The 20,526-nt window shown below is 42.6% G+C and overlaps 1 protein-coding gene across 1 annotated transcript in view; it reads left to right on the top strand.

The window, feature by feature from the left end:
- nt5dc1 (5'-nucleotidase domain containing 1) overlaps window positions 1-20,526 on the top strand; it is a 55,874-nt gene that overhangs the window by 12,868 nt on the left and 22,480 nt on the right. The window contains exon 7 of the mRNA XM_022767144.1: window positions 18,784-18,958. Coding sequence (XP_022622865.1) covers window positions 18,784-18,958 — 175 coding nt within the window. The remainder of the gene's footprint in view (window positions 1-18,783; window positions 18,959-20,526) is intronic.

Raw genomic sequence — 20,526 nt, 5'->3', positions numbered from 1 at the left:
TTTCAATGCATTTCAGTCAAAAAAGTGTTGTGGTTTGGTAAATAGCCCTGTCTCTGTTTTACATAGTATTATATTGGTAACATGTAGGCCAGCAGACCCACATTATGCTAAAAAAAACTTTTAACTGTCATCTAACATATAATTAAAAAGCACATAATTCTTCATCACTGCTTTGTTTCTGGAAGGGATGTACAATATAGATGTTTTATCCGTATTTATTTGTATATTTCCGTTGTTGGACAGTCCTGTCTCCGTTTGGCTCCAGAGATTTGAGGATGCCATGGTGTCTGAGAGAGAGAGAGAGGAGAAAATAATTGCAGGTTGATGTACCTAAGCCAGCAGGGAAGAGTGGAAAGCAGCAGCTAAAGATAGAGTGTTTGAGATGGGAAGTGACGGTGGCTCAGATTTAACGTTTTAATAAACCAAATATGCCACTAAGAGGCACTTAGAGCTTTATGAATGGAAGGACTGAAGCTTGACCTCCTCGCTGTGTGTTGGCTGCAATTACAGGGACCCAAACACAAAAATCATGGTTGGAAGTTTGACCAACCTGAGGCCGACTGTAATTCAGAATAGCAACCAAAAGCCCTCACTGCATCCATCTGGATTTTCTTTTCCTTTTTTCAGCTCGACAAGATCTCGCCCAAGTCATTATAAAATTATGGAAAGGCTGGTCTCATGAGAAAAAGAATTAAAGCCAGAGACGCTGAATTTTTCGGGTTACCAAATCAGATTTTGCCCTCATTTTAGGATTTATTTTAGGAGCAGGTAATGGGTTACTTTAAAGCCAATTATCTAAATCAAAGCTGAGTAAGTGCTATAATGACCAGTACTTTTCATTTTTACTGCACCTCCCACACCAGCTCATAATCATCCGCTTTTACAGGTGTGGTATCGCAATCTGTCAATTCCAGCATCTCAAGAAAATCCTTAATGCTTCTACAGAATCACACATCTTAGTCTTTGATACGTTACGATATGTTGCACATATTACCAGCCTGCCTGGGGTTGAAACTTCGGAGGCTCAAAACGTACAAATGGCCGTAAAAGATTATTAGACAAGTCAAAAATATAACTGATAACATCAATAAATAAGACTTAAATAATTAAAATGGAGAATAAAAACAAACGCAAAACTTTGCTTTTCTGTTAAACTCCAATAATTTGGATAAAAAAGAAAAGTTTAGCTTCACTAGTTGATTTTACCTTGTGAGCAAGTGAAACCTTTGTAACAGTAGCTTAAAAATTTTAGCCTGAAAGCTAATGATACCAAAGTTAGCAAGCTAACGCTACTTAAAGTTTAGTATATTTGTCATTACAAGAAAGGAGACATTAACAAACACAGCTACAAAATGTCAATGATATGGATGCAAACACACATTTCCATTGCGGTCTTTGATGAAGACAGTATTTAAAGAGACATGCGTTCAAAGGACCAGTGTGTAGGATTTAGCGGCATCTAGCTGTGAGCTTACAGATTGCAATCAACTAATACCCCTCACCCCTCCTTTTCCAAGTGTGTAGGAGAACGTACGGTGGCCTTCAGGTAACATAAAACACCCGCTGTAGATATGAAGGTCTGGAAAATGGTTCTTAGATTCAGGTGATGATACACTAATGAAAACATCATATTCCACTTGTGTCAAAAGACTTTTTATATAGCCTCTGTTTAGATGTGTATTGCCTTGTAGGTGTGATTTTAAATTTGAAGTCAATAGGACTTGCGTGTGTGGCAGGGGCAGCCTTTCAAACGTTTCACTTTTTTGACTGTTAATTGCAGCACCACCATTGAGCCAATTGGATCATATTTTTTGTGAAGCATTTGCACATCATTTCTAATCATGGTGTCAATTTTCACGTCTCTGGCTCGTTCCAGCTCACTTCAAATTGACGTAAGACTTGTATTCTAAAAGTTCTATTCATTTTACTCTTTTCACGTTAAGTTAATTAGCAAAAAAAATCCAATATAGCGGACTTGTTCAGTCCAGGAGGCTTTTTTGTAGAGCACATTGAGCTGGACTTGTGTGTCAAATTCCAAGCCAATCGGACAAACGTTGTGAGGGGTGTGGCCTCTCCGAAATTGGCCTGAACTACACCGCCATCATGTGGCGGATTGAGCTCATATTTCTTGGGAAGCTGATTTTCAGTCATTGTGTCAAGTTTAAATGTTTATAGCTCCTTCCAGCTCAATCTGGCAGAAAAATAATAAACCTGAGCAAAAACAACAGGGTTCTACTCCTACGGGGTAAAGATAAGGCTTTTTGTCGACTCTGCAAGAAGCAGCTCCTTTACTCTACAACTCCAACAAGATATATTTCTTCTGTGATACTCATGAAGTGACATGTTGGCAAACTGAAGGGTCACTGAGCGCTACATGGTGTTGGTCCACCCAGGCGTCGGAAACAAGTCTGTGTTACAATGTGTATCTACATGCTTTATGTATAAGATCCCGCATCTTCCGTAAACCCCATCAAGCTTTTACCATCTGCTCCTTTGGTTTCCGCACCGGGAACTTATCCAATGTACAGGATTTCACTACCCCTTCATTGTGCATGTCCCTGCTCACATTCGTTGCCTTGGTCCTCCAGTGTCACTGGGACGCAGACTCGGGCCTGTTGCTGACTGACTGTGGAGCTGGTGTTAGTGGTGAGAAAAAAAGGTGTTGGAGGCCAAACCCAACATCTTAAACAGCTACAACACTATTATGTTGATGTTTTTCTGGAAGGAGCGCCGGTGTTTACAAAATTACGCAGAGCTCAAAATAATTATGGTGGACAAAGACAAAAATGGAACGAACGACACCGACAGCTCCTGCAGACATCCGAGGCAAACATGTTTAAACGTCATCTGTACACTTTTTATTTGTTTTGAGAGACTATGGAAACTTTAAAATGAGGGACACTGAAGATGAAAACTGTGATGGATTGAATCTCTGGTTGAGGAGCGGAGCCACGCCCACCCCCACCCCAGGGTCTTTGATTCTGTCAACTGAATGCAAGGTGTCGACTCAGCTCAATGTCCTCTGTCTTCAAACCTTTCTCTGAACTGAAATGATGGCAAATCACCAGCCAACGCAGAGTTAACAGCAACTGAACTGTTCCGAACAAAATCATTTGCCGTGTTCAGGGTTAAGTCATGACCTTTTACAGTTTTCTAAAAAACCTGTTAGCCAGAGAGGTTGATCTTCTTTTCTTTTTTCTTTTTCCTCAGAGAAGGTTTAAGTGTTGGTTCTGCTGTGTGGTTTTTTTGTTTTTTGTTTTTTTTTATGACAGACTGATGAAACACCAGTGAAATCACTACATTCAGAAGCAGGTAGACACTTTGATTGATTGACAGTGTGGGGAACCAATGAGAGCAGGGCGTTTGGAATCTCAATTCTTTGAACAGTGAAATAGACGAATGTGTGACGAACTGTCAAACAGACGCACCTACTTGTGTTCTGCCGGTTTCATTGACATTAATGGTCTTTGGTCTTTGTTCCATTCCTGGGGGTTTACCAGCTCGGACGTCAGACGTCAGATCAGACTCTATTCAGGCTCAGCTGCTTCCCTTGTTGTAGTTTTATATCTTGAATTTTAGTGTTTGGATTTGACCAGGCCTGTGTGGGCAACCAGGTTTTTGTTTTTTTGACTTGACCTGAATTTTTAGATCTGAATTGAGCTTATTGAAATGGAGCAACTTTTTGATATAAGGCACAGAATTAAAAAAAAAAGTTATTGAAATTGAGTTTTGAGAATTTATTTAAAATTCAAACCATAAATAAATTCAGGAAGATGGTTTTCAGACAGTTGTTAAACAGCATCATTTCTTTCTTGTTCGAATGCAGGGTCTGAGGCAGTGGTTCTCAAAGTGTGGTCTGTGGTCTAATTTGTGTCTGTTTAGGGTCCTTGATGTTAAAAAGTCTTGGTCAGATTTTTGACGATATAAATAAAATTGACTTTATCTGACGTTTATTATTATGGCAGCAAGGAATCCCTTAGATACAGGACTGAACCTTCTCAAGCTCTTCACCTGTTGGCTGTTTATATTTTATTAACATACTATGAATGAACTCCTGGCACATGGACACGTCCTTTTAAGAGGTCTTTATGGTATTTTGAACCTGGTGCTTATCAGCCCCGGTGGCCTGTGTCCTAAATATACTGGAGAATGTGTGGATTTCCCTCGCCAGGCTGCTCTCCTGGCTCAGGTCTGTTGTTGTTTTTGTCGGTTTCCATTTTATTTTAGGTGTTGGGCTGGGAAAAGATCCCTGAGAACCATTCTTAGTGCGGCAGTGGGAAGAATGCGTAAGGAAGTTAAGAGGCCCTTAGCTCTTTTTTTTTTTCCCCCCTCCAAAGAAACCCAGCATCACTGTCGAAATGAATAAGGAGCAAGTCACGAATAGCATTTATCTCACGAGCAGTATAAATATCTTTGTTTTGATTCCTACCACAGTTGATGAATAGATAGCACAAATGGATATGAATTTGGACGTAGTAAAAGCTATTATACCCATTAGTGAGGCTTAAATAAGACTTAATATGCACTCCATGAGTAAATCTGAATAGAGCAAATTTGGCTAAATAGTGTTTTTCTATTTTATTTAGGATTCTGCGTCATAGCAAAGCCAACATCTGGAATTAGTGGCTAAGTGTGAGATTTTTATCTTTTTCTTTTATCTGCATTGTTGTGAAATATTTCAAATAGCTCCGCACGCCGTCTGCAGCAAAAAAAACCAAACATCAAAGTATGTGTTGTTTACGGGGGTGCATGAGAAAGAACACAGTGAGGGTGTGGAAGAAGGATACAAAGCTCAGGCGCCGCAATCTTTCAGCTGTGCTAAGACATGTAAACACCGTCTGAAGGTTCCTGCTCTTCCCAAAATGGGGGCTTCATGTTCCCAAAAGTTACTGCCGGACAGTTTTATGGCCTTGAATGTTGGTGTAATTTATGGGGTATTGTGTTTAAATCCACCACTTCTTAACAAATATCAATCAGACAAGAATAGATGTATAAAGAAAAAAAAAGACTTAGTGAAAAACACAAAGACACCTTTTAAAATATAGAGTTCAGACAAAAGCTAAAGACTAAAAGGTTCAATATGCTTCCAGTGAACTAGGTCGTATGAGGTGTTTTTTTTTTTTTTGCGACCGTGTCTGATTATACTTCTTTTGAATGGTCACATTTTAAGGCGGAGCAAAGAGGAGTCTGCCTTCATTTCCTCCTCCTCTCTCCATCGCACTTCCTGTGTGATCTCTCTCCCAGAACTCTACGTCTTTAGCGTGTCTTTGTAGTCTTAATGAATTTTACAGATGGCGATAAGGTCAAACACTTTGAGGCTCTTTTCAGAAGCGTTCACGGTTTTGCGCTTGTGTTGTTGGTTAGTTGAAAAGTGAAGGGAATAGTTGGGTAAAGGAAGTAAAAAAAAAAGAAAAAGAGAGCCAGAGAGAGGAGGCATACGTGCTCACTCACTCACTTGACATGTGGATTCATGTTGCTGAGTAACTGTAAGCTGTCCTGACAGCGCCGACCTTGGAGGAAAAGTAGGATGGGAAACTCCACAATGCAGGAAGTCATCATATTAGCTCTGACGAAGACCCCGAAAACAGAGCGGGACAACTCTTATCACATGATGTCAGACTCGAGTAAAGTCCATTTTATTACGCCTCCGCGCCGGTGACAGCCAGAGCCGGATATTGTTTCCCGTCTGTCCCTCCCATTCTCGTGGGATCATAACATAATCATATCTCATAACTTATTCAAATTGGGCACAAACATTCACTTGGACTCAAGGATGAACCGATTAGAATTTGGTGGTCAAAGGTCAAAGGTCAAGGTCACGGTGACCTCACAAAATGCGGTGTTGGCCTTGTGAACGCAATATCTCCGTAACTCCTTGAGGGAATTTCTCCAAATTTCACACAGCAATTCTGACAAAATCTCACACAAATGGTTCATGTTTTATATGTCTGGAAAAAGAGGGATGTAACCTGAAACTAATCTGAGTGGCGGAAGGATACAACCACTTGGCGGTAATTCTAGCTTTTATAGCGCCAAACCACAACAGGGGTCACGTCAAGACGCTTTTCAAATAGAGCAGGTTGAGACCGTACTCTTTAAAATATCATTTACGGAGACTCAACGGTTCCCACCGTGAGCAAACACTTGGCGACAGTGGCAAGAAAAAAACGTCCTTTTTAAGAGGCAGAAACCTGGAGCTGAACCAGACTGAGGGTGGACGGCCATGTGCCTCGACCGGTCGGGCTGAGAGAGGCAGATAGCGAGAGAGAGAGAGAGAGAGAGAGAGCGGAGGGAAGGCCCACCATGCAATGATAATGATAATAGTGACAGTAGCAGCAGCCATTATAATGATGACTATAATACTACTACTACTAATAATAATTATTATCATAATACATTTAGCAGCAGGTGTTGAGCAGGATCATGGGGTGATGGGTGGTTTGCAGTTGCAGATCCAGACTCTACAGCTCCGGAGGCAGGAAACTCTTTTCCCCATACACAATCATTGGAGAAGGAGTGGCTGTAAAAAAACGTGTTGCAATCCACATGATTTATCATAATGATTTTTATCATCAGATTTTGCTCCATTGCCTTCAATAACATGCAGAGAGTTTTCGTTTGATCCCATTCGTATGTGCAGGGAGGCAACAGGAAGTCAGCTGGCTCGGCTGTAGGAAGTCTCATTGTCATAGCTGGTTTGACTGGAGAAGGACTCTACTGCCGAAGCGGCTCCACCTCTCTGCAATTAAACTGCAACAGCAAATAAGTTTAGCAAGGAAACTTAATTACAACCTGATTACATTTTCTATAAACGTAATGAGGATAAGTCTTAATGAAGTCTTTAAAACTTTCATCAGTCGCCGTGAAGGTCATTCATCTGCCTCTGATTGTAATTATTCCTGCATCAGTTGGTGAATAGCTGGTCAATGCCATGGAGGATTTAAAACAGTCCTATGCATCATACAGGGGGGGCTGCACGCAGAACCATAATAACCACTGGTTAGGTGACCTTGGCCACCGCTCCTCTACGATATCATTACTGGGAGGACATTAAAGACACTCTCTCTGAGACACTCTTTTAAGACAGCAGAGTAAAAAGACATTTATTGGGCCACTGGCTTTGCGTAAGTGGACACACATTTGCTGTGAAACACGCTTGAAGGAAAAAGACTAAGTAGCTGCTGCTGAGAGTGATGGGGAGTCGTAAACAAAATCTATGAGGCCATTTTATTAGCAATACACACGTGTGACTCAGCTGTCACCGTTGGAAGTCGGTGAAGGAAAGGTGGAGCTACTGAAGAAAAGTAATGCCTAATTTTCTCAGTAAAGTAGGGGGCAGTCGTGGCGAAGGGACATGTGCGCTGGTTTTATGGTAATCCAGCAAATCCAAAATAAGACAGCTTTAAAAGTCAGTAGTTTCATTTCAAACATGGTATTAAGCTGCAAAAAATACCAAAATGCTCTCATCAAATCCACCACGTCTCCAACCGCTCGTTCACCTCAGCATCCATGGCTAAATTGAATGCTGAATTTGTTTAGCTCCCCTCAGAGTAATTGTTCTGAGCTCATGGCTGATAGGCTCGGCATGGCTTTCTTTCTGGATGCAGCCAAACACCACTTTAACCAAAAAGAAGTGGTTTGTAGTTTGATTCTCCTCCTACATAGTAAAAATCCCTTTGCAACATTTTCCCCCAAAATCCCTTGTCTTATAGGTTACTAGCTTTTCTAAAGACAACTTAGGACCCAGCTGTCTGCTCCGTTTTACACCCTGACAGTCTATTATTGTAATCAGTTGCAGTATTTTTAACTGGAAATCTCCATGGTGATACTAGGTTTGTCGCGGTGGATGTTTTTTTCTATACATCAAACACACCGTTTGGTTAAATGACCTTGTCAAAAAGTGAGCATCTACATGTGCCAACTGTGTGTTGACATAGCAATTGTATCCATGTTTTTACAGCTTCATAAAGATTTAAGTTAGATGATGAAGTCATCCATGCCACAAGTCTTGAGCCTAAATTAGTCTGGAAAGTGGCAACTTGAGTTAATTTGATGTCTTTGTTTGCATTTAAAACGGGTCCCCACCACTGCTTTTGGAAATGATGAACTTTTTCTTTATGAGCAACATGTATAGAGGGTTGAGGCCAGATGTATTTAAGGACAATTAAAGGGTCAGTTCACTCAAACTACACAAATGGGCACGAAAATAGTACCTGTTTAAAGGTCCCTCTTTTTTTACACTTTTCTAGTGTTTTATTCAAAGTGTTGATCCAACAGAAGATATAAAAACCATCTCAGTGTAGTTTTACATCTCCTCTCTCAGGCTTCTCTCTGGAGCTCTAGTAACAACAGGTCGGTGAGCCAATCAGAAGAGAGGAGGCTCTGAGCCTCTCTTCTGATTGGCTGACTGTTTTCTGAGTGATCTAATAAAGATATAGCAGATTTCAGGTAAAAACACTCAGAGAAACTGAATCCTGCAAGGTTTGGATGGTGGGTCCAGGTGGGCGGGGCTTGGTGACTGCTTTGTTGTGACATCACAAAGTTCCAGAAGTCCTGACGGCTGGTTTTAAGGCTCAGTTTCTGAATACAGGCTGTGTGCGTTTCTCTGTGGACTGAGGCTTTGATACTTTCACAGTATTAATATAGAAGCTAGACCTGATCTATAATCAAAGAACACATGGACATCTGCCGTCATTCTATATGGGACCTTTAAGCATAGGCTCTGGTTAGCATTGTTAGCACAGCTGGCATCTCGCTCGAAGACTAATCTGAGGCTAATTCATTTGCTGGCTAATTAACTAGCTAACAAGCCAGGTATGGTACTTGGAGATAATAGAGAAAATGATTTAGAATATCTGCCCTAACTCTTTACTGAATATGAAGCTACGCAGTCGCCATATTAACATTTGCAGGCTGCATTCAGGGCTAAAGTCGGTATGATTTTTCTTTCAAAAGAAATTCCATTCACCTTGTATTAAGGCAGGGACATGAATCATAGATATATGTTAGCAGACTAAACTAAAGCTGTCTGAAAGGCTAGATATCACCAGAGGTAGGTGTAAATATATATATATATATATATATATTTATATATTTCTATTTTGGATGAAGGATCAGTCCTTTAAGCCTTTACACAAGACAGAGTGAGAGAGATGTCAAACAAAAGCAGTGAAGTTAACATCAGGCCAGCTTTGCACGCCATTCGTCTTTGTTATGAATGGTGCGACACGATAGAGTTAGATGTTTGTCTGTTTACATTTTGCTGCTCCCAGTGTGTTCAGGAAAGGCAACATTTACCTTCACCCCTCCTGTCTCTGTCTCTGTCTCTGAGGACACGACTACATGTAAACACCACACAATCCACAAGTGAGATTTAAATGGCAGTTCTCCTCCTGTTGGAATCAGCCTCGGCCTGTTTTCATGTCTAAAACGATCATCACTCTCTCACAGCATTGTAACAAATGTGTACATACAGATTGTTCCGCAGCAAGACGTCACACATCAGGGTGGGGATGCACACTGTTATGTCTGACTTGCTAAATGATGTTATAGCGATGCCCGTGCTTTGATCTGGCCCGTTCGCTTTCAGATAAGCTAAATTTGTGTTTTGCGTGCAACAATAACAGTCGAGGCATTTTCTGTACAGTGTCAAACAAACAACTCACTAATGAACTGGTAGGTGGGCTCCGATCGGGAACCGTGCAGTAACACTTGGAGTCTGACAGAAGCTGCTAACACCAAAGACCTGTGCTTGTGTTCTGAGAAGACAAAGGTTTCAGTCGGTTTAATAAGCCCGTAACAGCTCGCCTCACTGTTACTGTGGCTGTGGACAACACAGCGAATTTGTGAGGTGGTTGCCATGTTGAGCTACAACATGGCAACATAAAAAAAAAAACATCGTATTGTACTGTAAAGATGCACATGGATTCAGGCCAACACTGCTGTGAATATAAAGACCTCATCTTCTGGTTGGGCCTGCTAAAGACTCAGTCACAACAGCATTTATAGGAGTGAAATTTCAGACCAAAATCAGTTCATTTCAGCTGGAACTGCCACAATTAGCATCTGGGCCCTTTCGTTCACCCAGCGCAAAGCGGCACAAAGTGCAACGTTCGTGTCTTGGCTAGTTTTCTCGTCTGGTCTGAAGTTAACGAGGCAGTGTTTCGCTGTTATTTTAAGCGCGCATTCTGACATAAATGTACTGCATTCCGCATTGTGCTGCTGTTCCAGAGCATAGTGCCGTTACACATGAGCGTTCCACTGGGTTTACTTTCATTAAATCGCCTGAAAACAACACCGGGCCAGACTATTACCACACACACCTCTTGATACGTCAGACTGGTCAGTTATAACTGAGGGTGCAAAAGCATGTGTCAGTATTTCGCACCTGGGCCTGTTTGGTGGAATCCTGCTGTAGACGGTTCACTCGTGTGCTTTCACTTTGCGCACAAGTCGATCAGTTTTCCTCTGCGGTTGTGAGATGGCAGTCTGATTGGTTTATTGCGTGTTACGCCAAAACCTCGCCCATGATTAATGAAGCAATTAAGTGTTGCTTCATCAAGTGTAACCCCTTTTGACCCATTTGTCTGGTGGTGCGACAGTTTTTTCCGCCATAAACTTGCAATCCATGCACTGATGGTTGCACTGAGAGTTCAGCTTTGACTTTGACAACTCGTGTCATTGATCAGTTGTATTTAGTTTTGACCTAGTTTGAACCTGTAGAATCTGAAACAGAGGAAGTTAAAATGTCCGCTGTGTCCTACCATCCCATTTGATTTACCCGTGCTGTGCCGCAGAAAGAGATGGTTTGTAATCAGTCATGACATGACTAAAATCTAGCAAAAACCTTCTTTGAAATTTTCCTCACGAACAAATACAGTTACAAAAGTAAAACTCCAAGTGCAGCACGTGAGAGCGCTCCCTCTTCTTCGTCACACGTCCTACAGTGACCTCAGTCTGCAGCAATAAGCTACGTCACACTGACAGACGTGGTCACGGTGGCTATGAGATGTCTGTATACTGCACATCTGGACTGGATATGGACGTGTCCGTTGGGTTGTGTTGCACAGGGAATCAGAAAGCAGCTCCGAAAACTAAATGAGACGGAGAAGAAAAAGATGAGAAGGGCAAAATGAAAAAGTAAGATTATATACTTATGAGTAAAGGCAACAAAACTGAGTTTTGGGAAACAGATTTAAAATTCCTTCCCACATGTATTGTCTCCTAAGAGTCCTGTGTGAAGATGACTCCCAGCATGCTCCTGGTGGCCCGATGCTAAGCTGTTGTTTATGGAGATTGCACCTTGAGATGGGAGGATCATTCAACTCTGCGAGTGCCATAAAACCCCTATGATTAAAACAAACCTGGCTGGACTTGCTCAGGGTTTTACACGTTTTGCTTTCTGTGCTTTTCTTTATTGCTCCTCTGAGAGTCAGCAGGATTCAGCCAAGAATGAAAAGCTTAAATATATTTAATTTGAAGGGCAATTTTACCTGTGTGTTTAAATTTAACTTTTGTTTAAAATGCGCCGAAATATTTGTCTGTGTGTTTTGGAAACTTCTGCACCTATTAAAGCAGCTATTAAGCTCCAGACGTGAGTATAAAACGTGATGTGAGTTATTTCACCCCATGGGGGGAATTCAAGATAAGATCGTCCCGAGATTAAACCTTGAAGTTTGAATCTTCACAGTTTTCTTAAGATAGCTCTGGCTAAATATAGCTCTGGTTTGGTATAATGACAGATTGCAGTGTTCTTCACTTTTGCTCTGAGGGGAGAATGACTGTGCAACTGGCGTCACTGTCCCCCACAGTGATCTGCACACTGGTGTCCAAAAGCCACCACATCTTTTTCTTTTTTATTTTTTTTTTCAGCTGCCATTGTTCCTTGTGTCGCCTTTTCTCTCTGCTTCAGCAACATCTCTTCACAAAGAAGGAGAATCTGTGAGATAGGAATCCTTTAGAGAAAATTTCCCTGCACTTCTAAGTATCATGGTTGTCAAGATGAGACCACCCACCCAACCCCCTTGCAGCACAGCAGCTCAAAGTGAGACCACATGGGGATATTTCAGTGCATTGGTTGAAGGTATATTGAACCGCAGCCTGGTTCCAGAACCTCTGACACATTGATTTTTATAGATTCAAACAGGCTTGGTGCTGTGCTCAATGACAGCTGTTTCCTACTGTTGCAGAGACAACTGAGCCAATTAGAGCGCTGGGATTTAAAAAATCAATTTGTTTTTATTTTACTTTTTTTATTCCCTAAATGTAGGTGCACTCGTTTCATTTCAGCTCGTTATGTTAAGTGCAATAAAAACTAAAGACTTCAACCCCAAAAGGCAGAAAGTCAGAATAAAACAGTAGGTTTTCTCTTTAAATACACAATCTGGTGACAGTGGTGAAGATGCTAGCAGCTCTGCTGTTGCTGATGACAGGGAAGCAAGTCCTGAAAGCACTAGCAGCTTCTCCTGCTGGTACAACCACAAAAAGCAACAGACAGCTTGTTAACCCACACTGTCTTTATTTGTGTCTTTTATTTGTGTTAAATCCAGAGGATTTGACGGATAGACGATGTGGGCATTGAGGCTTTGGAGTTCCTGGAAGGTTCTGCTGAGAAAGCTAAACCGTAGTGATGGGAGAAACAAACCTTCATGAGGAACTGGAACACTGTGAAACAGTTTGAATCGTTTGATACGATCAATATCTGCTGGTCAAATCCCTAGTATATCATCTGTATGTTTGGATTTCATGAGGCAATGATCAAACAGTCTTACTGCTTTTATTTTTAATATGTTCAATAAAGCTTTTAACAGATCAGTCTAAAGCCCCTCTTTCATTCAAAACCAGCACATCACCTCTCAGAGAAGAGGTGTGACTTCGTCCTATATCTTTATGAACTTACCACCAGTTTCAGTTATTTGAACCTTGTTTCTGAGAACTCATCTTTTATCCGTCATGATATTACAATACCCACAAGCCTCAGTTGCCATTGCCAGGTAGAAGAAGCCAGTCGCAGACACAAATCAGAATGGTGGCGAATTCAAAACGTTTCATCATCGCAGATGTTAACAAAACAAAACTGGACTTGCACCTTTGGTGTGTGTTTAACACAGTTGTTCATATTTTGAACTGATGATTTTCCCGGTAGAGTTTCATGCCAGTATCTTTTGATGAATGAATGGGACTTAACTCCTCCCCCCGACTCCATAACGAATGAATGGACAAAATGGGAATTCAGTTTTATTTCCAGCTAGACATTCATTACTTCCTTGCTGCAAATCTTACATATTACATATTATACATAGCTGCATATGACAGATATGATACATATACGTCTGTAGATGTCAGACCCCTTTTTTAAAAGGGTTTTATCGAGTTGTTTTGCATTTTTGTTGTCATGGGTAACATTTCAAGATTCTCCTCTGTCACTGACCAAAGACAAAAAAAAAAAAAAAAATGTGTGTGCACCATGAGGGACATGATGCAGCAATTTGCGGCCGCTCTGCTAAAAATGGAAAGTCCACAGACAAAATGGCCCGGCCAGTGTTTTCCACGTGGTTCCATCAGGTGCTGGGAAACATCATTTGTCTGGATGCCTTTTTTAAGAGAAAACACTTGAGATTATAGCTCTCCTTTAGAGATCCGCTCCGTGTGTCTCATATATGCAGAGCTTGATGCTCGTTAAGTATAATGAGAAAATGGATATAAGCATCTTTTTTTCATATTTGTTATGATAGCCTTTATCTTCCCTGCTGCTTAACTGGGCAATAAAGAAAACGAATGTGCCTCTGGATTCTGCCCTCTCATCATTTTTGGTGTGGCTGTTTGTGAAACACTCCCGTGCTCAGCCCTAATTTGCACTGCAACTGTTGATTTGTGTATCCTGTCAGGACGCTTTGATGTGTGAGAGAGATTGAGCTGCTGCTGGTCGCGGTTCCCTCTCTGACGCTGGGCAGCTCTCCAGCCGTCCAGGCCCGGCGCCCAGAACTGTGCGGCATGGTGCCCAGCCACAGGCCTGCGGGGCCTCGGGGCACTTGAGTCCTACATTCACAGCCAGATCCTGCAGAGGCACGTTTCACTCCACCGCGCGCACACACGCTGTAGTAAACTGGCACTGGTGACGGCCCAGGCAGCGTTTTAAATATGCTTTTCTCTTTGGTACTTGTGGATTGATCACATGTTGCTCTGTCCCAAATTGCACCACAGTATCAATCTGGACTCTCTACTTGCAGCCCAATGCCACACAGGGGGCTAAAGAGATAACAGATGATGGGGCAGCATTTATACAAATAGGAAGTCGTCTTTGGGAGGTGTCACTGAGGCCTTGTCAGGGCTGGACTCACCCAAACCTAACAAACTGAAGCTGTTTATAAGAAGTCAAACACGGTTAATGTCTGGTCGATGGCACAAGCAAGCATTTCTCATAGATGTTGGGCAATTATGCAGGAAAAAATAAATCATAGAAGAGGCAGAGCTACTGATATCTAGCAATATCAGATCAGGGTTCACTACATGCTGCCATGCAAGTAGTAACTGGTTCAAGAGAATCTGAATTCAGGCACATAGAAAACCAAAGACAGACCCTGACATCACTTTCTGTCTAGCTGCTGTCTCACTAGATCCTGTTACTCTAGTTCAATCTCACATCAAATCTTTGTGAAAAAGTGACACCTGTTACTGTGGTTTTCTTCCCATATTCCAAAATAACTACTATTACTAATTTGAGCAATTTTCATTTTTAATGAAATATAAAGGAGCTATTTGTAAGTTTTGCTACATAACTACATGCGAGTTCAACATCAAACTTCATTCATTTCTTCACCAGCAGCTGTCTCCAGAGGTGGAAACAAACAGCAATGTTAACTCTTGTCTCTATCACGTCTTTTCTTCTGCTGAAGTTAGCATGCTAACCAGCTAGCCCCGGTCTGTCTTAGTGACTTTCCATATAGTGGCTCACTGTCACCTCCAGTCTGACCTGAAGAAGTAGCGCTGCTCAGAGGACGTGTTATAACCTCTCGTCTTTTAAACCCAACGATCGCCAAAGCTCTTGGCGATCGGCTCTTGCGCCAAGCAAGAGAACATGTTGTGCGGCAGAGAAAACTTACAAAATAGCCCCTTTAACAATGGTAAATTTGTTAGCTCTGACAACACTACAGTTCTGTTGAAGTTTTTCCAGCCTGGCAGCAGCAAATTACATGTTATTGTAGCTGTTTGCCTTTTACAGTCATGCTTCAAAAGAACTTAAGTGTGCAGTTTGTTCAATCACCCTGCCAGACATGATTTTTATTTAAGCTGGAATATTCATGAAATACCCTGCAATTGCAATACTCACCTACTCTCGTACCAATGAGGGTAACAGCACAAAGTCTTACCTCAAAGGTATTCATGGTGCACCTCACATGAAGAGTGATGTTAGCAAGAAAAAAAAAAAAGAGCTTGTCTGAGATTGTCGGTTTTGGAAAGTTGCCAAAATTGTTCAGACCAAGTATGTGTCATGCCAAAATATGTTCCCACTACTGTATCTCATCTAGCTGCAACCTTCACTACAAGCCAGGCCAAAGACTTTTGTTGTCTCCTGATGTTTCATCTCAGTTTTGGCTGTCAACTACTCAAAATAAAAGCATGTGCTCCCCAAAATAAATAAAAGAAAATGGACTTTTATTTAAACATTAACTTGAAAAAACTTTGTATTTAGTTTGATGATCACCAAGACACAAAAGTAGTATTATAAAGTAGAAATCCAGATGAAGGGAGATTGATTTTTGAAGATGTTTTTTCGTCACTTATCACAAACAGGAAACGGCAACACCTGCATCGAAATGTCACAGCCTTTGCAGTTTGGTGGGACCACTGATTCCTTCATTCTTCATGCTTTCCTTGACAGTGATTTTAATGCATTACAACATGAATAGAGCCATTCCCTGGCCTTGGTGTCAGGTGTGTGCTTGGGTGGTAAATTTCAGGTCCTGGTGGAATAGAACAACTCCTGTTGTTTTGGACAGGAGACGGTATTTGATCGTTAGAACACAAGGGATGACGGCGAGGTCAGTTGTTTTTCCTCTCGCACACAGAACTGCGACATGGGATTTTGCTGGCGGGGGGGAACTCTTTTAACCTCCCTCAGATGACCTCCCTGGCTGTGGGTAATGAGGCAGGATAGGCTTTATGCTGCCGGGGTCCCAGAGGAGGAACTACCCCTCAAACTGAGGGCCAAACATTGGTCAACATGACCCGATCCTTCTGTTTAACTGAAGGTGAAATGGTCTGTGGACACAATTAAAACTTCAGAAGAAATTAGTTTCAAGTCAGGCCCCGATGTTTACATCTGGGACAATTTCAAATGTATGAATTTCGGTCTCTTGATTGGGATCAAAGTCTCAGTTGTTTGTGTTTGTCGTCATCTTCTGGTTAGAACCCTCCACTGCCTCCTGAGAACCTACAAGAGCTTTCTCCTTCCTCAAGCTAGTCCCGTGTTCCCCCACCGGGGGGCAGCATGTCCTCACTTTTCAAACTCATGCTGCAGGATTTTCATGAGCTGCTTGAATCTGCCGTCCACACTTCAGGCTCATGCACAAGCTGTTATGTGGCTGTTTAGAAGAAGACAAGAGTCTTTTTTTTGTCAAAGGAGGTAAGAGCATTGTGTTCAAAAACACAATCCCCAACCCCTCTGATCACAGACACAACTGTGTCTCTCTGGCTACAGGACACTCCAGGCCTGCTCATTTCCATCAGGATCAAGAGCCCACTAAGAAAGGCCGAGAGCTTAAAACAGACGTGCCATAAGATCCAATCCCACTAATGGACCGTTGGTACAGACATTTTGTTCCAAATGACGTTGGGTTCCAGTCGTTTAATTTAATTTCTACAAATGTTTATCAAGGTGGCAACTAGGAGAAACACTGTTTGTTTAAGAGGATTTAAAAGATTAAAGAGAAATATGTTTTGAACCGTCTCGACAGGCTTTGAAAGGCGAAGAAGTCCTCGGCTGATTTTGAATACATTTTCAGATCAGCTTTCCCTTCACATTGTGACTCACTTGAAGCTTGACGAACCCTCTGCCGAGCTGCGGTCATGATGACTGCGGTGAAAGAAATAAGATTTAATTATGATATTAATTATTATATAATTTTATTATATATTTATTATATAATTTTAACGTTGTGGATTCATGCCATGTCAACTGAATGGGAAGACCTCTCATTCCTTTGACTTGGGCATGTTGCTTAGACTAGAATACTAACCGATATCTCCAACATGGAATGACATATATACTGTGTGTGTATATATATATATACATATATATATATATATATATATATATATATACACACATGTACATTGTATTAGTTCACGGACAGCAGGCTCTGATGTTTTGCCTTATTGCAGTGGGGCGTAAGGCCACGTCAAACAGACCATAGACCCAGTCCATCGCTGCAGAGACGGTGCCGAAACAAAGTGCTCCGGCAAAAAAACATGGGAGTTTTGTACAACACAAAGATGACCAGGCTGTCAGTGCAAAGTGATAGGATGCAATGTGACGTTATCTGGCATGATGTGTTCAAGAGCACGTTCCTGGTAAATTGTTTTGTGACATCAGAGTTGTGTTTCTACTGTTTACCTCTGCTTCGGTCGTGACAAAAGATGGAAGATATTCGACCGCGAGAACTTCCCAGAGTTCGGTGCTTTGGTACTGATTCACGGATCGGTAGCAAAAGTACAAGTGTGTTGTAATTTTTGGTTTAAACTTTCCTAATGTGGGATAATATGAACACCGCAGCTTCGATGGGTCGGCAAAATCAGAACTGTGTCGTGTATGAGGCAAAGAAAAGGGAGGGGACAGTTTGGGCCACGGTCCGAGGAAAGTCAAGGGCCCAGTGATGCTCCTGTGAGGCCGGCGCTCTCCGCCAGAATAAACACCTAAGCTCATGAATACACACCACTCATCCGCACCCTGACCTGTTTTTCTAAGCCCTCTTTTCTCTCGCCACTTCTCACTTGATTGGTTGCCTCATTCAGCTCGGGAGCAAATACCATGTGTCAGGTCGCCTCGTTTTTTTTCTGTTTTGATAAGGTTGCACATGTCTCAGGGTTGAATCCACATTTTTTTTTTTTTATCCTGCGGTTTACATCATTAGATCGTGCCATTTAGATGTAAGGAAGTGCTTTTCTGTGTAAGGGGTAGAAAAAGACTTCAAGATATTATTTTTGTCACATTTCCTCTCAGTACCGAGAGAATTTCCACATTTCTGTGACCTAGGATTCACATATGGATGTACCATTATACACTGCCAATCAGCATGAACCGCCTATGTTTCTATTCCCTTATAGGTTATGTTTTATTCAAGAGTTATTTACATTCAGCTGAGAACAAAAGGTCAATAGTTGCATTCTGTTAACGGACTGGGATTGTGTAACAGCGCCGAGCCATCAGAGCGCTGCCATATTTAGCTCTGCGCGGTGCGCTGACAGGATGCGGTGAAGGGCAGCTGGAGGGCTTCAAAGTCAGGAGAGCCCATTGATGGTCCCCTCAGAAGTGGGGAACACGACACCCGAGGGGTCCCCTCTGCCGCTGTGAATACAAATGTGCAGAATTAAGCAGAACACAACAAAAACATAAAACGTGTTTTGTTAAGGGGACAGTTCATGAACACATGCATTGGGGAAAGCTCGTTTAGCCGGTTGGGGGTTTGTTACTGTGAAGGCCAAAGCATATGATCTTAAGTATATGTACATGTCGGAGGATGATAGTTCCTGGTTGTGTGACTGTGTTCACGTGTCTCTGTGCAGAGGATGCGGGGACCTACTTCCCCAGCGTGAAGAGGGACCCGGGCCGGTACCTGCAGCCCTGCTCCGACTCCGTCAAGACCTGGCTGCACAGCATGAAGAACGCCGGGAAGGTCCTGCTCCTCATCACCAGCTCTCACAGCGACTACTGCAGGCTCATCTGTGAACACATCCTGGGGTAAGACTGCCCACACTGGGACCACAGACTGCCCCCCCCCCCCTCCCTTTATAAGACCAGGCCCCAGTCTGCAGTGCTTACCTTGCCTTAACGGCCCCCCACAGGATTTATTACCTGAAGGTCCGCTCAGCCCGAGCTGCCACTTTCTGCTTCTCCCTCCACTCACAACATTCCTCACAGCTCTCGCATGCCATCAGTCATTCCTCCAGTCCTCGGTGGCTCACACGCCCGCCTGGATTCACCATCATCATCACACATATGCTATACACATATACACATACAACCAAGAGACAGATGTAGAGACTAGCTAGTAAATATAATGGAGCACTTAGCAGCTAAAGAGACAAATGTTCTTGAAGCGGGAGAGTGAATATTGAACTTGAATTTGTCAGGCGGCTGCAGAAAACTAAACTCATGGGTTTGCTAACAACAAGCTAACCATAGCAACTTAATGAGGTGAGAATATGTCATGTTGTATATGTTTGCAGCGTGTTCTGCTACCAACATGTTTCTCGAAAAGCAACGGATGCAGGTTTAAATGTCAGGAGGGAGGAGAAGCAACAACCAGCGGGTCTGCCGATTAAATACACGAGTCCACCTGCTCTCAGTCAGCTGTTTGTTATCACTCAGCACTTCATTTTATAGCGGTAGGTGTGCAGCGCAAGGGATTATTCTCTTAATGGGCTTTTTGTAGTTTAAGGCAGGCTTTGTGTGTTCATGGCCTCCCTCTGTTCACAGTGAACTCTGTGGTGGAGGCTTATTTTTGTTGCCTAAGTCTCGTTACACACTCGATCGAGCAGCAAGAAGGCCTTGAAAAAACGAGATGTCCGTGCGGCTGCTGGGACTGAACAAACAAAAGCCTCCGTGGTTCTTGTGTGAGGTGTTGTTATCTTACTCTGCAGTCGCACGGCGAGGTGGTCTGCCTTTTGAGCTCTTCGACTGTTCTCCAAAATGCAGGTCGAGTTAAGGCCGTCTCACTCTGGTTGCCAGCTTCACGTGGCCTCTGCATCCACCCCACCCCTCTTGGTTTCCTGTTAAGCAGAGAGCAGCCTGGTCATTCCTGTTGTTCCTCAACATTTTCCCTTGCTCTCCTGCTGTTTAACTGGCTGCCCCCCTCCCTTCTTGTGTCCATGACCTCCAACGCCGCAGCGTGCATCATCTCCCAAGGAGAGCAGCTAGAGCCCCAGCTGTGTATGAATGATTGTGTGTGTGTGTGTGTGTGCGTGTGTGCGTGCATGCGCGCTCAAAATCATATCCAAATCAGTGCTTCACAAGGTCAGAGGATGCAGATTGTGATGGAGGAAATTCACTTCAGCTTTATCTTGCCAGACGTGGGTTGGGGAGATGTCCTTCCTGTTTTATCTCCACTCAGAGTGTATCCACTTCTTCTTCAGTACAACACGGTGCAACATCTTCTCTCTCTCTCTCTCTCTTTCTCTGTGTGTCGTGTCACTGTTGAGAAAGCACTTTTATTGTGAAAGACAGCCACTCTTGTTTCCCCACACTCTTCCAGAGAAAAACCCTCGCTCGCCCACAGCCTGGCTGCGGGCCAGTGACGGTCATCTGTG

This window comes from Seriola dumerili, unplaced genomic scaffold (assembly GCF_002260705.1).
Source record: "Seriola dumerili isolate Sdu_G_001 unplaced genomic scaffold, Sdu_1.0 BDQW01000025.1, whole genome shotgun sequence".
Classification (NCBI taxonomy): domain Eukaryota; kingdom Metazoa; phylum Chordata; class Actinopteri; order Carangiformes; family Carangidae; genus Seriola; species Seriola dumerili.
The sequence above is the reverse complement of the archived record's forward strand: the minus strand, read 5'-3'. Positions and strand labels throughout refer to the sequence as shown.